This window comes from Myotis brandtii, unplaced genomic scaffold (genome assembly GCF_000412655.1).
Source record: "Myotis brandtii unplaced genomic scaffold, ASM41265v1 scaffold1444, whole genome shotgun sequence".
Classification (NCBI taxonomy): Eukaryota; Metazoa; Chordata; class Mammalia; order Chiroptera; family Vespertilionidae; genus Myotis; species Myotis brandtii.
In genome coordinates, this window is record NW_005355179.1 from 134592 (window position 1) to 146683 (window position 12092).

The following is a 12092-nucleotide window of genomic DNA, read 5'->3' on the forward strand; positions in this document are numbered from 1 at the left end:
TAACTTTTCTGTCTCCTCCCCCAGCTGCGGCCCAGCTGCAGATGCCCAGGAGGAGCCCCTCTGTGAGAGAGAGACAGCTGCCCTGGGCGAGGGGGCACAGGGATTTCAGGAGGCAATAGGGAGGGTTAGGCTGGGAGGGTGTGGGGTCAGGGGTGAGAAGGACTGAGATGCGCACTGTGTGACCTGGTGCCTCATCTCACCCTGGGTTAGAGGCCCATCTGGGAGCAGGCGGGGACCTGCCAGGAGACACACCCCTGTTCTGCCCCAGCAGATGCTGCCATGAAGGACCCGCAGCCTGGGGAGAGCGTGGAGCTGGACCCTCAGGTGAGACCCCTGCTCCTGTCCAGGCCACCAAGGACATTCTGTTGCCCAGTTTAATCCAATGGACCCTTCCCTGTTCCACCTCACCTGCTTCTCAGCAGCGTCCACACTGACCTCCCCTCTGGGCCCCCAGGTCGTCCTGCTGTGACTCACTCCTCCTGGTTTCCTTGTGACCTCATGGCCCCTCCTACGTGGCCCCCTTTGCCTGCCCCTCGTCCTCTGTCTGACCTTGTGCAGCCCCAGGTCTCAGGAGGAGGCAAGAATGAGTGACTCACCCACAGGTCCCCTCGATCCCCTTCATTCATTCCCCCAGCAGATGTGACAGGGCTGTTTCCTGGCTCCATTTAGGGCCCATTGTGCAGCCCTGAGCCACACTGTCTCCACATTCTTGGAGCTCCCCTGTGGGTGAGGGAGCCAATATGCAAACAAGCAGACGGTGTCCCAGAGAGCAAAGTGCTGTGAAGGAACATAAAGCAAGAGGAGGGGATAGAGTGCATGGTGGGGGGACAGGGAAAAGAGCGGGTGCAAAGGTCCTGAGGCAGGACATCCTTCTTCAGGAGGACGGGCCATGAGGCTGGAGCCAAGTGAGCAAGAGAGAGCACGTTAGGATAAGAGTCAGAATCACAGAAGCATCCAGAGGCCCCAAGGCTCAGGAAGTCCCTGCAGATTCCACCAGGAGAGGGACCTGATCTATTTAAAGTGTAAATCATGTCTCTGGCAACAAGATAATTGACAGGAGGATTTCTACTGTGAAATCAAGGAGACACTGTTCTGTCTCACTGTCTCCAGCAGAACAGGCAGGATGAAGGCCCCCAGGGAGTGACGTATGCCCAGGTGAACCACTCAAGACCAAGACCCGGGCCGGGAATGGCCACCTCTCCTTCCTCCCCTTTGGGGGGTTTGCTGGACCAGAAGGGCCGACAAGCAGAAGAGGACAGTCAGGTGGGTCCCATCCTCCCCAGACCCCTAGGACCTCCCCAACCCCAACCACGTTTCATCCCTCTCTCTCTCTCTCCCCCTGCTCCAGGCTGCTGCGTCTGATGCCCTCACACATACAGCCTACGCCCTGCTGAACCACTCGGCCCTCAGATAGAGGACAACACCCCCTTCCTCCCATCAGAGAAGCCCCCAGATGAGTCCAGTGTGTACGCTGCTCTGCCCATCCACTAGCCCAGACCCCACAGTGCAGGGAGATGGCTGCCAGGACCCCTGAGGGCACTGGAGCGGCCCCCATGGACACTCAGTGCCCTGGCCAGTCTGGAGATCTGACGTGGACCCCCAACTGCTCCTGGGATGCCCCTGGGAGTCGCCTGATTCTGCAATCACAGATGACTAATATCCCTACATTATGGAATCAAAGCAACAGACTTCTCAATAACCAGCGTGTGAATTGATTATTGACAGGAAGTGAGTGAACGCTTTCAATGAATGATCATGTAAATATTATGCATCAAGCCTATGAAATAAAAAAATTAAGAGGCATGAGTGAATATATTAGAAAAGAAAAACCTAAAAGGTCAAGACCTAATTTATTACATCAAGAATTTAGAAAATGAATAGCCAATTATTCTAAATGAGGGTAGAACGAGGGATGTAATAATGAGTAGCTACTAGTGAGGACAGACAAAAATAGAGAAAAAGCAACAAAGTCAAAAAATTTTATTCTTGAAAACTGTAATCACATCGATAAATCTTAGCCACCTTAGACAAGAAAAAAGGGGAAGAGGCACACATTCCCATGACGAGGACAGCATCACAGATCCTATAGACTTTAAACAGCTACCACAACATGATAAACGATTTGATGCCAGGCCCTACCCAGTTAGCTCAGTTGGTTAGAGCATCACCCCAATACGTCAATCCCGCAGGCACATGCAAGAATCAGCCAATGAATGCATAAATAAGTGGAACAACAAATCGATGTTTCTCTCTCCCTTCCTCTTTCTCTCTAATTAAGAAAATAAAATTTGATGTCCACGTATTAGCCACTGGCGTGGCTCAGTGGTTAAGCATGGACCTATGAACTAGGAGGTCATGGTTCGATTCCCAGTCAGGGCACATGCCCGGGTTGTGGGCTCCATCCCCAGTTTGGAGCATGCAGGAGGCAACTGATCATAGAGTCTCTCTCATCATTGATGTTTCTATCTATCTCTCGCTTCCCTCTTCTCTGAAATCAATAAAAAATATATTTTTAAAAGTGGACATGTTCAAATGTACAGTTTACTAAGTAGACATCAGAGTTAATAGAAAGTCTGTGTCACCTTATGTATACATTAAGTACATGCAATAAACATTGCCCTGCACATGAGCGCTGTGGAATATGAAGAAAGTCAAAAAGATAGAAACAAAGAGTAGAGCAGTTGGGGGAGGGAGGGAGACATGGGGAGAGTTTGGTTAAAAGGTACAACCTTCCAGTTACAAGACTGGCAAATCCTGGGACTCTAATGCACAGCATGGTGTTATAGCTAAAACTCCAGTTATCTTATTCTTGTGTGTTGCTGAGAGAGAGACGGCAACTCAGGGACAGGAGAGAGCTGTTAGCTAAGGCCAGGGTGGTCCTCCTCTTGCAATATCCTATATAATAAAGAGCTGATATGCTAATTAGACCGGATGGTGGAACGACCTTCGGAATGACCTTCCAGAACGACCTGTGGGTTGTGAAGGCCTACCATTGCACGAATTTCATGCACCGGGCCTCTAGTATAAATATATCAGTTCAGGAGGCTTCATTGGTGGTTTCTTACAAATGCTTATGCACTTACACACACACACACACACACACACACTTCCCAAGAGCAGAAAACCACACCTGATGGTTGAAGAATCTCTCCCCCAAAACCTGTTCTCCCTCATGGAGACCCAGCCTGAACACAGGCATTTCCAAAGAGCAGAAAACCACACCTGGAGGTTGAAGAATTCCTCCCACCCCAAAAACTGTTCTCCCTCATGGAGACCCAGCCTGACCTGGTGGGTTTAAGGAGGGAGACACTACTTCTCGCTCAGGGATTTGCCCCTGCTGACACGTTCACCTTTGTCCCTTAAAATTAATGTGGCTCAGGATACAATGTTCACTAACAGTCGGCTCCATGGAGGTATTTCTCCACTATCTTCTGGTATCGGCATTTCCTGTGAGGAAGTCTGGTCCCAGGGAGCTTGTCATTATGGCGATTTGCTTTTTTCTCTAGAAAGTAAGGTGATGACACTTTTAGAAACCCAGGCTAGTCCTCCTTGATTTGTTTTTGAGTTGAAATTCACATAAAATCAACCATTTTAATGTGTACAATTCAGTGTAGGATATACTTTTAAAAAATTTATCCTTCATTTACCACAAAAGATCAAGATAATGATTGCAGATCTTGGAGATTTCATTTTTAAGCATGCACACCTTATCACCTGTTTGGTCTTTTCTCATGTCTGTAAAATTTCCAATTATTTATCTCTCGAGCGGTTACTAGACATCATTCTCACTTCTTTCCTTCTGACATCAGGGATATGACACTGACCCTTCTCATTGTACTCCTCAAGTACCTTACATCCCCACTTCAGGACCCCCTATGCTGTGTTCTGGGAATCTCCTCAGTATTATACTCCACTTTCATGATCGTCTCTTCAGCTGTGTCTCTTCCCTGAGGGGTTGAATTGTTTTAATGTGCTCCTTCTACTGGGTTTTTCATCTCTCAAAGTTCTAACTCATTAGGTTCTTTTAGAAAAGAATCCATATTCTTCTTGTGTCAAAAATTGACTCCGCCTTTTATGTTCCAGATATTGAAGCAGGATTAATCTCCAATTACTCTCATATTTTTCTACTGACTCTACTCTATTGCTCATGACAGTCCCCATCATCAGTAGATTGCTGCCCGTAGCACTGTTTATCATTATCAGGATGTCTCTACTGTGCATTCTTGTTGGAGGACTTGCCCCTCACACACCTGACCTTCCATAGGTTGTTACCAGGACTGTCCTGGGAGTCAGGTTGTTGAGGGAGGGGCTTTGGCAGCTGCCCCTGCCGCATGGTGACCACTCTCTCAGACTCAGCATCTGCCCAGGGTTCTGCTCCTCAGGGCCAGTCCAATGGGAGCTTCACATGCACACACGGGACAGACACTCGTGGCTGACAATGCTGGACTTTGGCTGTTTCAGGACACACAGGGGAGGTTGCTCACTGCTGACCATGGGCTCAATGCAGTGGACAGAGATGTCCCAATTCATGTACAGAAACACAGGCAGGGTGACCAGAGCTTCCGACCTTCACCTAGACCCTGACCTCTCCCTTCCTGTGAGGACCTGGGGTCCCTTTCTGTGTCCACACAGGATAGAATCTCCTCTCTGGTGACCTGATGATGGTTTCAGACACTGGTGACCAACTCAGCTTTTCTCTCGGTTTTTCCCTGTAGTTCCCTCTCCTGTGGGGCAACTTTCATTTCCCCTTTTTCTGCATTTGTCTGTTCCTAAAATTATAGAACTATTGTAAGAAGCTTTATTTGGTCTTCAGAGCAGACAAGGGCTCGAGTGGGTGTAACAATCCTGCACTTGACTGTGGACTCCTCGATCCCCTCATCGCCCACCCACTCAGGTCTCCACCTGGTCTGAAGTCGATGTTTCCCTCCCATGGGCCCAGCCCCACTGACCCACAGCCACTCTGAGGATCCAAATGGGCAAACTGAGGTTCAGAGATAGGATGTCACCACTCAAGGTTACACGGGTGATGGGCATTTAAATAAAAGTCAGTTTTAAGTCAAAATCAGCACTCTAACCTCAATGCATGTCCCATAAAGCTAGAAGGCAGGACCACAGAATGAGGAAGAGACTTCAACCCAGAAACAAGGGGCACTGAGGAGGCAGGAATGACTCACAGGCTTGTTGCCAGGAAGGTGGGGTGGATGCTGTCACACACACAAAAAGAAGTTTGAGGGCGGCTATGGTAGAAAGAAAGCCACAGTCAGGGCCAGGAGAAGAGACCTGTTTCCTTCCCTTATTTCCCTGCATTTCCCTCTGTGCTCACTGTCACAGGGACATCGCCCTGAGCTGCACAGTTGGACGGTGAACGTGTCCCTGCTGATCTGAGCTCTGCAGGCCACAGGGACCCACATCTTCCTGAAGCGTCTCCAGGGCCCGGGTGACACTGTCAATGGTGAGGACTACAGGGAGGTGCTGATGGACGGGCTGAGGAGGAAGGAGACCCCATGGGGGAGGCTCTGACAGGGAAGGACGTGCCCTGGGTCACCTCACCTGCAAGGGGCGTCTCAGGAGGCTGCGGGTCTCTTTCCTGCTTCACCATGAAAATGAGGGCCAGGCTGCTAGAAAGAGACTGTTCCCAATAGTGTGGGGCTGCTGACGTGACAACCACGAGAGAGGGAGGGCCAGCCACCCAGTGCCCACACCCTCTATATCTACCCAGATGGGACCATCGTCTCCCTCTACACACCCCACATCTGAGCAAGGAGAAACCATGACTACCACCCTCATCACTGTGCTTTGCTTTGGTGAGATTTCAAGGGAGAGGGGAGCCCTGCTCTGTCAGGACCCCCAAGACTCAGGGGGCTCATGGGGAGGAGGGTGCTACTCAAGCTTGAGGGGCACATCTCTCACAGAGACTCTCTTCCAGGGCTGAGTATGGACCTCTGGAACCAAGTGACAGCAGGTGAGAATGTCCCCAGATATCCCAGGTCCCTCTCACTGGGGACAAGGGGGTACAACCTGTGCATCTGGGGATGGAGAACAGTGGTTCTGGATTAATGGCTGTGGGGCATCTTAGAAATGTGGGGGTGGGTAATGCCTTCTAACCCAGCCTCTGGTTTCCTTCCAGAGACCCTCCCCAAACCTACCACCTGGGCTGAGCCAGGCCCTGTGATTCTCTGGGGGAGCCCCATGACCATCTGCTGTCTGGGGATCCCAGAGGCCAAGGAGTACCATCTGGATAAAGAGGGAAGCCCACAATCATGGAAAAGACAGGAGGCACTGGAGCCCAAGGACAAAGCCAAGTTCTCCATCACACACACGACAGAGCGTGATGCAGGGAGATATCAGTGTTCCTATCACAGCCCTGCTGGCTGGTCAGAGCCTAGTGACCCCCTGGAGCTGGTGGTGGTGACAGGTGAGAGGACACTCAGGGGTCCCAGCCTCAGGCTCTGCCCTAAGAAAGGAGGTCTCCCTCTCACAGCCCAGCCCTGGGGGACGTGAGGGAGGTGTGAGCCCGTTTAACACGCTGCCTCCTCCTCTCCTAGCATCCTACGGCAAACCCAGCCTCTCAGCCCTGCCCAGCCCTGTCGTGACCTCAGGAGGGAATGTGACCCTCCAGTGTGGCTCAGGGGAAGGATTTGGCAGGTTCCTTCTGACTACGGAAGGGGATCACAGGCTCTCCTGGGCCCTGGGCTCACAGCGAGAGCCCAGTGGGTGGTCCCAGGCCCTGTTCCCTGTGGGCCCTGTGACCCCCAGCCACAGGTGGACGTTCAGATGCTATGGCTGTTACATGTTCAGACCCCACATGTGCTCCCAACCCAGTGACCCCCTGGAGCTCCTAGTCACAGGTGAGTCCCATCATTGTCTCACACATGGATTGAAGCACCAGGTACATTATTGGCTTCTTTGTTGGGAGCAGAGCCCCATGTGACATGGTGGGGAGAGGGGAGAATAGGGACTCCTGGGACAGAGACACAGAGAGAGACAGTGAGAACTGGGGGCCAGGACAGGAGAAGGGGGTTCATGGGAGGAGCAGCCCCTGTAATTCACGTCTGTCTTCCCCGGTGAGTCGGGGAATCCCTCCCTCTTGACACAGCAGGGACCCACCGTGGTCTCTGGACAGAACCTATGACAGATTCGCTCTGCACAAGGAGAGGGGATAGGACCTCCCCCAGAGCCTTGTCCAGCAGCCCCTGGCTGGGCTCTCTCAGGCCCACTTCCCCCTGGACATTGTGAGCAGCTCCCATGGGGGCCGGTACAGATGCTACGGTGGATACACCTCTCCTCTGAGTGGTCGGCCCCCAGTGACCCCCTGGACATCCTGGTGGCAGTTGAGGAGCCAGTGGGTTCAGTCAGAGACCTAGACTCTGCACAGGCCCTGCTGGGGTTCCAGGTGGTGAGGCCAGAATGACAGTGCAGGCCCCAGGGAGGGAAAGAACCAGAGAGTGGTAGGGGGTGGGACAGGAGAGGAGGGTCCTCAGAGAGAGGCCTGGTGACTCTCAGGGCAGAACAAGGTGGGCAGGCAGCCCTCACCCTCCCTCCCTCTCTCTAGGAAACCTGCCTGACAGACCCTCCCTCTTGGTGCAACCAGGCCCCAGGGTGGCCTCAGGAGTGAACGTGACCCTATGGTGTCAGTCACAGAGCCCCAGGGACACGTTTCTTCTGTACAAAGAGGGGGCAGCCTCCACACCTCCCCCGTGTCTTAGATAGAAGCACCGAGCTCAGCAGTACCAGGCAGAGTTCTCCATGAGTCCTGTGACCTCAGCCCACGGGGGCACCTACAGGTGCTACAGCTCACACAGCACCTCCCCCTTCCTGCTGTCACTCCCCAGTGAGTCCCTGGAGCTCCTGGTCTCAAGTGAGGGCCCCTGACCCTGTCTGCTGAGCTGTCATCTCAGGGTCCTCTCCCCAGAAGAATTATGGGCTGAAAGGGAGTGTGGACTCTGGGGATGGTCACTCAGAGATCTTCCCACTTAGCATCTCAGGTCCTCCAGGTTCCACAGAATTTGAGGGATTTTCACTAACAGCCAGCAGCCCTGCATAGTTGGTATGGAGCCTGGGTCCCTAAGCAGGGTGGAGAGTGTGTGGAGTGGAAGATGGAGAGGGGGAAGCCTTTGGTGTCAAGGCCTGGCTTGCAGCACAGGGACGATGGCTGGGCTGATGGGGGAGGAGATGCAGGGAGAGCTGGAGAGAGGACGGGGGACACTTCCATGGCTGTTCATTTCCAGAGCCTCTTGGATGGAAGCCCTAACCCACACAGGTGGGGTCCCTGAGCGTTCTCAGAGCAGGATAGGTGGCTGCTCTGGCCAAGGTGGGACCTGGTGTGGGTGGCGGTGCTGCCCCCACTGGACACCCTGCTGTAGTGAGAAGTGTCCCCACCTGTGGGCACCTCTCTGCAAGGCCCTGTGCTCACCTGGAGGCCTCCAGGCCCTCAGAGCTCACCTGAGATTGAGGGGGCACCATGGAAGGTTCATGAGGAACTAGCGGGATCCTGCCCAGACTGTGAAATTCATGGTTGCTCTCTGCATTTAAAAAAATCTTTATTGTTGAGGATATTACAGATGTCCTACCTTTCCTTCCATGACCTCCCTCCATCTGGGGCTTGTCCTGCCCCAGGCTTTCACCACCCTATTGTCTGTGACAATAGGCACTGCAAATATGCTTATACGTTCATTGGTTAATCGCCTCCTGCCCCGATACACTTCCCTCTGAGATTCATCAGTCTGTTCCATGTTTCCATGCCTCTGGTTCTATTTTATTCATCACTTTATTTTGTTCAGTAGATTCCACATATAAGTGAGATAATGATATATTTTTCTTTAACTGACTTATTTTACTTACCATATTAATCTCCAATATAGTTTGCACACACCTCTCTATCATTGCTTTTGTTCTGAAAACTTTTAAGCAACAGTTACTTGCACATATAAATTTAAGTTTGAAATATTTAGGAGTTCAAAATGATATTTCTACTCTTATTTTAATGGGAAATATATTAAATTTATACATTTATTATGAAGAGTAATTTTTTTTAATTTTTTTATTGCTTAAAGTATTACAAAGGGTATTACATATGTGTCCTTTTTTTCCCCTGCCCTTGACAATCCCCTGGTCTCCCCTACTCCCCAGTGTCTTATGTCCATTGGTTATGCTTATATGCATGCATACAAGTCCTTCAGTTGATCTCATGAAGAGTAATTTTAATTAATATGAACTGTCTTATAAAAGTTGCTTCAGATTTTTTTTTTACTTTAGATGGTTTTTGCAATCTATAATAATAAAAGGGTAATTTGCTAATTAGACCAGACATCTTTCCGGACGTCCTTCCTGATGAAGCTAGGGCCAGAGGGAAGCCAGCCGGATCCCGGGTGCCTGCAGGTGGCTCAGGGGAAGCCAGCCTGGGTCCCAGGTGCCTACGGGCGGCTGGCTCTGGGTCCAGAGTGATGGAGGGCAGCTGGTGCTGCTACCTGAGGGAAGGAAGGCCTACTCTTGAACGAAATTTAGTGCATTGTGCCTCTAGTTTTATTCATAAAATCATCCACACCAATAGCTCAGAAATTGTTAGAGTTCTGCATGAATGCATGTCTGTATATTTGAGACTAACCCATTGATGCTGGGTCCTCAGCTGTTGCATAAATATAAGCTCTTGTACCCAGATGGGTTAGCACCCATGGCTCAGAATCCCACAGGGAGCACAAAGGTGAAACTAACGGATTTTCTGCAATGAGAGATCATGTTTCTCCCCAATCCTGAATGCTCCATCACAGACTAACTGTGCTCCAAAGTGATTGAGAAGCAAAGTCTAAACTCATAATCCCCAGGGAGATGGAAAGAATCCATGAAAGTAGCCAAGACCCTTCTCCAGCAGAGAAAGGGTTCATGGAGGGACTGGTAGCAGTTAGGTCATGAGAAAGAGGAGAGTTATGGGGATGCTGGGTTTGAGTGGCATCAACCCCTCACACAGCCCAACTCCTATCTGGTTCTCAGGAGCATTCGACACCATCAGCCCCTCACAGAACAACTCAGACACCAAGAGTGGTGAGTAGGAGACTCTCTCTGTTATGGGCTTAGCACAGATTATGATGTCCTGTCAAGGGAAGGGTGCCTGGGTGGACATCCAGGGTCCTGGGTGACTTTGTCCCGCTCTGACCTCTGTGATCTGTTTTTCCAGAATCCCCAGCCTCTCATCCCCAAGACTACACCGTGGAGAATTCCATCCGGTTGGGCGTGGCTGGTTTGGTCCTGGTGGCGCTTGGGGTGCTGCTCTATCAGGCTTGAAACAGCCAGAGATGGACCCACGATGCAGCCAGGAAGTGAGCACAGAGGGAACAATGCACTGTTCAGAGAGGGGGATCTTGGGAGTGAATCTCATGTGCCCAGAAGGTTCTGTAACTTAATGAGAAACATATGCTGAGAGACCCGTCTGCGGCTCTTTGAAGGTGCAGGAGTCATAGCTCACGTGCAGGGACAAGGTCTGGACCTTCTGCCCTTGAAATGTGGTCCTTTCCCTCCTGACCACAAAGAGTTCCTGACGTTCCCCATTTTGGTGAAATTTGCATTCATCCTACATGGCAGCTACAGGTCCACAACAACCTACACTTTCATAGAGTACGTTTTCCTTTATTTCTATTTACATGGACCTGTGTGGAGTCCCCATCTCCTGAGTCCAGAGCATGCCATCTATTGGAATCAGTCTACAAGGTGCACAATCCATCCTGCAAGAGATGAACCCACAAGAGGTCCCAATGCCCTTTCTGGACTCCACATGCCCCTCACCTACCCTCGGAGGCCACCTGTGTGCTTTCTGCAGCAACCTCACCCCTTGGTATTAAGACCTGGTTGTTTGAAGGGGCTTGCCTGGTCTGCGCTGCCTCTGAAACCCCCATTGTCCAAAACACAGTGAAACACACAGACAGCGTGTTACAGACGTGCACCCTTGAAACCTATGTCCTGTTGTTCACCGATGGCACCTCAGTAAATTTAATTTAAAAAAAACTTCTGAATCCTGGCATTTGACACTTTCTCTGGTATATATGCTTCCTTCATGGCCAATGTGAAATGCCCATGTTGTTATTGTAGAGGGACTCACCCAGAATGGGTCAGCCTCAGGCTGGCCCATCCTTTGTGGGTTCTTTAAAATTGTTAAAAATATATATTTCTACTGATTTGAGAGAAGAAAGGAGAGGGAGAGATGGAAACATCAATGATAAGAGAGAATCATTGATCTTCTGCCTCCTGCATGCCCCACACTGGGATACAGCCTGCAACAAGGGCAGGTGTCCTGATGGGGAATTAAACTGTGACCTCCTGGTTCTTATGTGGATGCTCAACCATGAGCCACACCAGCTGGCAGTGTGTGAGCTCTTGACTTCACGTAGGGAAGGCCATCACAACGATGTCCAGGTGACGATGAGAGCATGTTTATTACAGCTGGGGACAGTGAAACACAGGGAGGGCTTAGGGTAGAAGAAGCCATAGGAGAGAGCTTAGGCAGGGTTTTGGCTCTCTGGGAAAGTTATAGGAAAGAAGTGAGCCAAGGTAGGGACAGCTCCACTGTGAGCCTCACACTCACCCCTGGACAGATGCCTGTGCTGGACTCGCCTGGATTATTGAATCTGTTTCACACACACAGGGCATGTGGCTCAGTGTTGACCATGGGTTGGATCAATGGGTGGAGACATCCCTGTGCCCATCCCCCAAATATGTATGTGGAGGGGCCAACGCTGCTTCCAACTCTCTCCCTGTTCCACATCCCTCCCTGCATTCGAGCACCTGCAGAAGCTTATCTGACCCCACAGAGCTGGGACCCTCCCCTCCGATGACCCCTTGCAAGTCCCAGGCATTGCGGGCCACTCAGCTTGGTCTGATTTTATTTGTTGCTGGTGGTTCTGATCTTGGGAACTTTTACTTCTCTTTTATGCATTGATTATGGTACGTAATTCTATATAATAAAAGGGTGATATGCAAATTGACCCTAACATCAGAACGACCAGAATGACCCCTCGACCAGTTACTATGAGGCGCACTGACCACCTCTCGGTCCCTTTCCCCAGCTGGCAGGCTTTGATCGCCCTATGGTGAACCGCGAGTGG

At 51.0% G+C, this 12092-nt stretch overlaps 2 protein-coding genes and 1 pseudogene across 2 annotated transcripts in view; all 3 read left to right on the forward strand.

Moving 5' to 3' along the window:
* Nucleotides 1-12092, forward strand: part of LOC102252268 (leukocyte immunoglobulin-like receptor subfamily A member 6) — a 22582-nt gene that overhangs the window by 4398 nt on the left and 6092 nt on the right. The window lies entirely within an intron of this gene.
* On the forward strand, nt 81-2109 carry LOC102250181 (leukocyte immunoglobulin-like receptor subfamily B member 4). The gene is made up of 3 exons (XM_014535539.1): nt 81-324; nt 1111-1263; nt 1349-2109. Exons 1-3 carry the CDS (start codon nt 280-282, stop codon nt 1412-1414), a joined length of 264 nt encoding a protein of 87 aa, XP_014391025.1. The 5' UTR covers nt 81-279; the 3' UTR covers nt 1415-2109.
* The window catches only part of LOC102252553, a 34194-nt pseudogene continuing 27443 nt past the window's right edge, over nt 5342-12092 (forward strand).

Coding starts and splice junctions, on each gene's coding strand:
- LOC102250181 (XM_014535539.1), top strand. CDS start 280: ATGAAGGACCCGCAGCCTGGGGAGAGCGTGGAGCTGGACCCTCAG. Junction 325..1,110: donor GCGTGGAGCTGGACCCTCAG/GTGAGACCCCTG, acceptor CACTGTCTCCAG/CAGAACAGGCAGGATGAAGG. Junction 1,264..1,348: donor AAGCAGAAGAGGACAGTCAG/GTGGGTCCCATC, acceptor CCCCTGCTCCAG/GCTGCTGCGTCTGATGCCCT.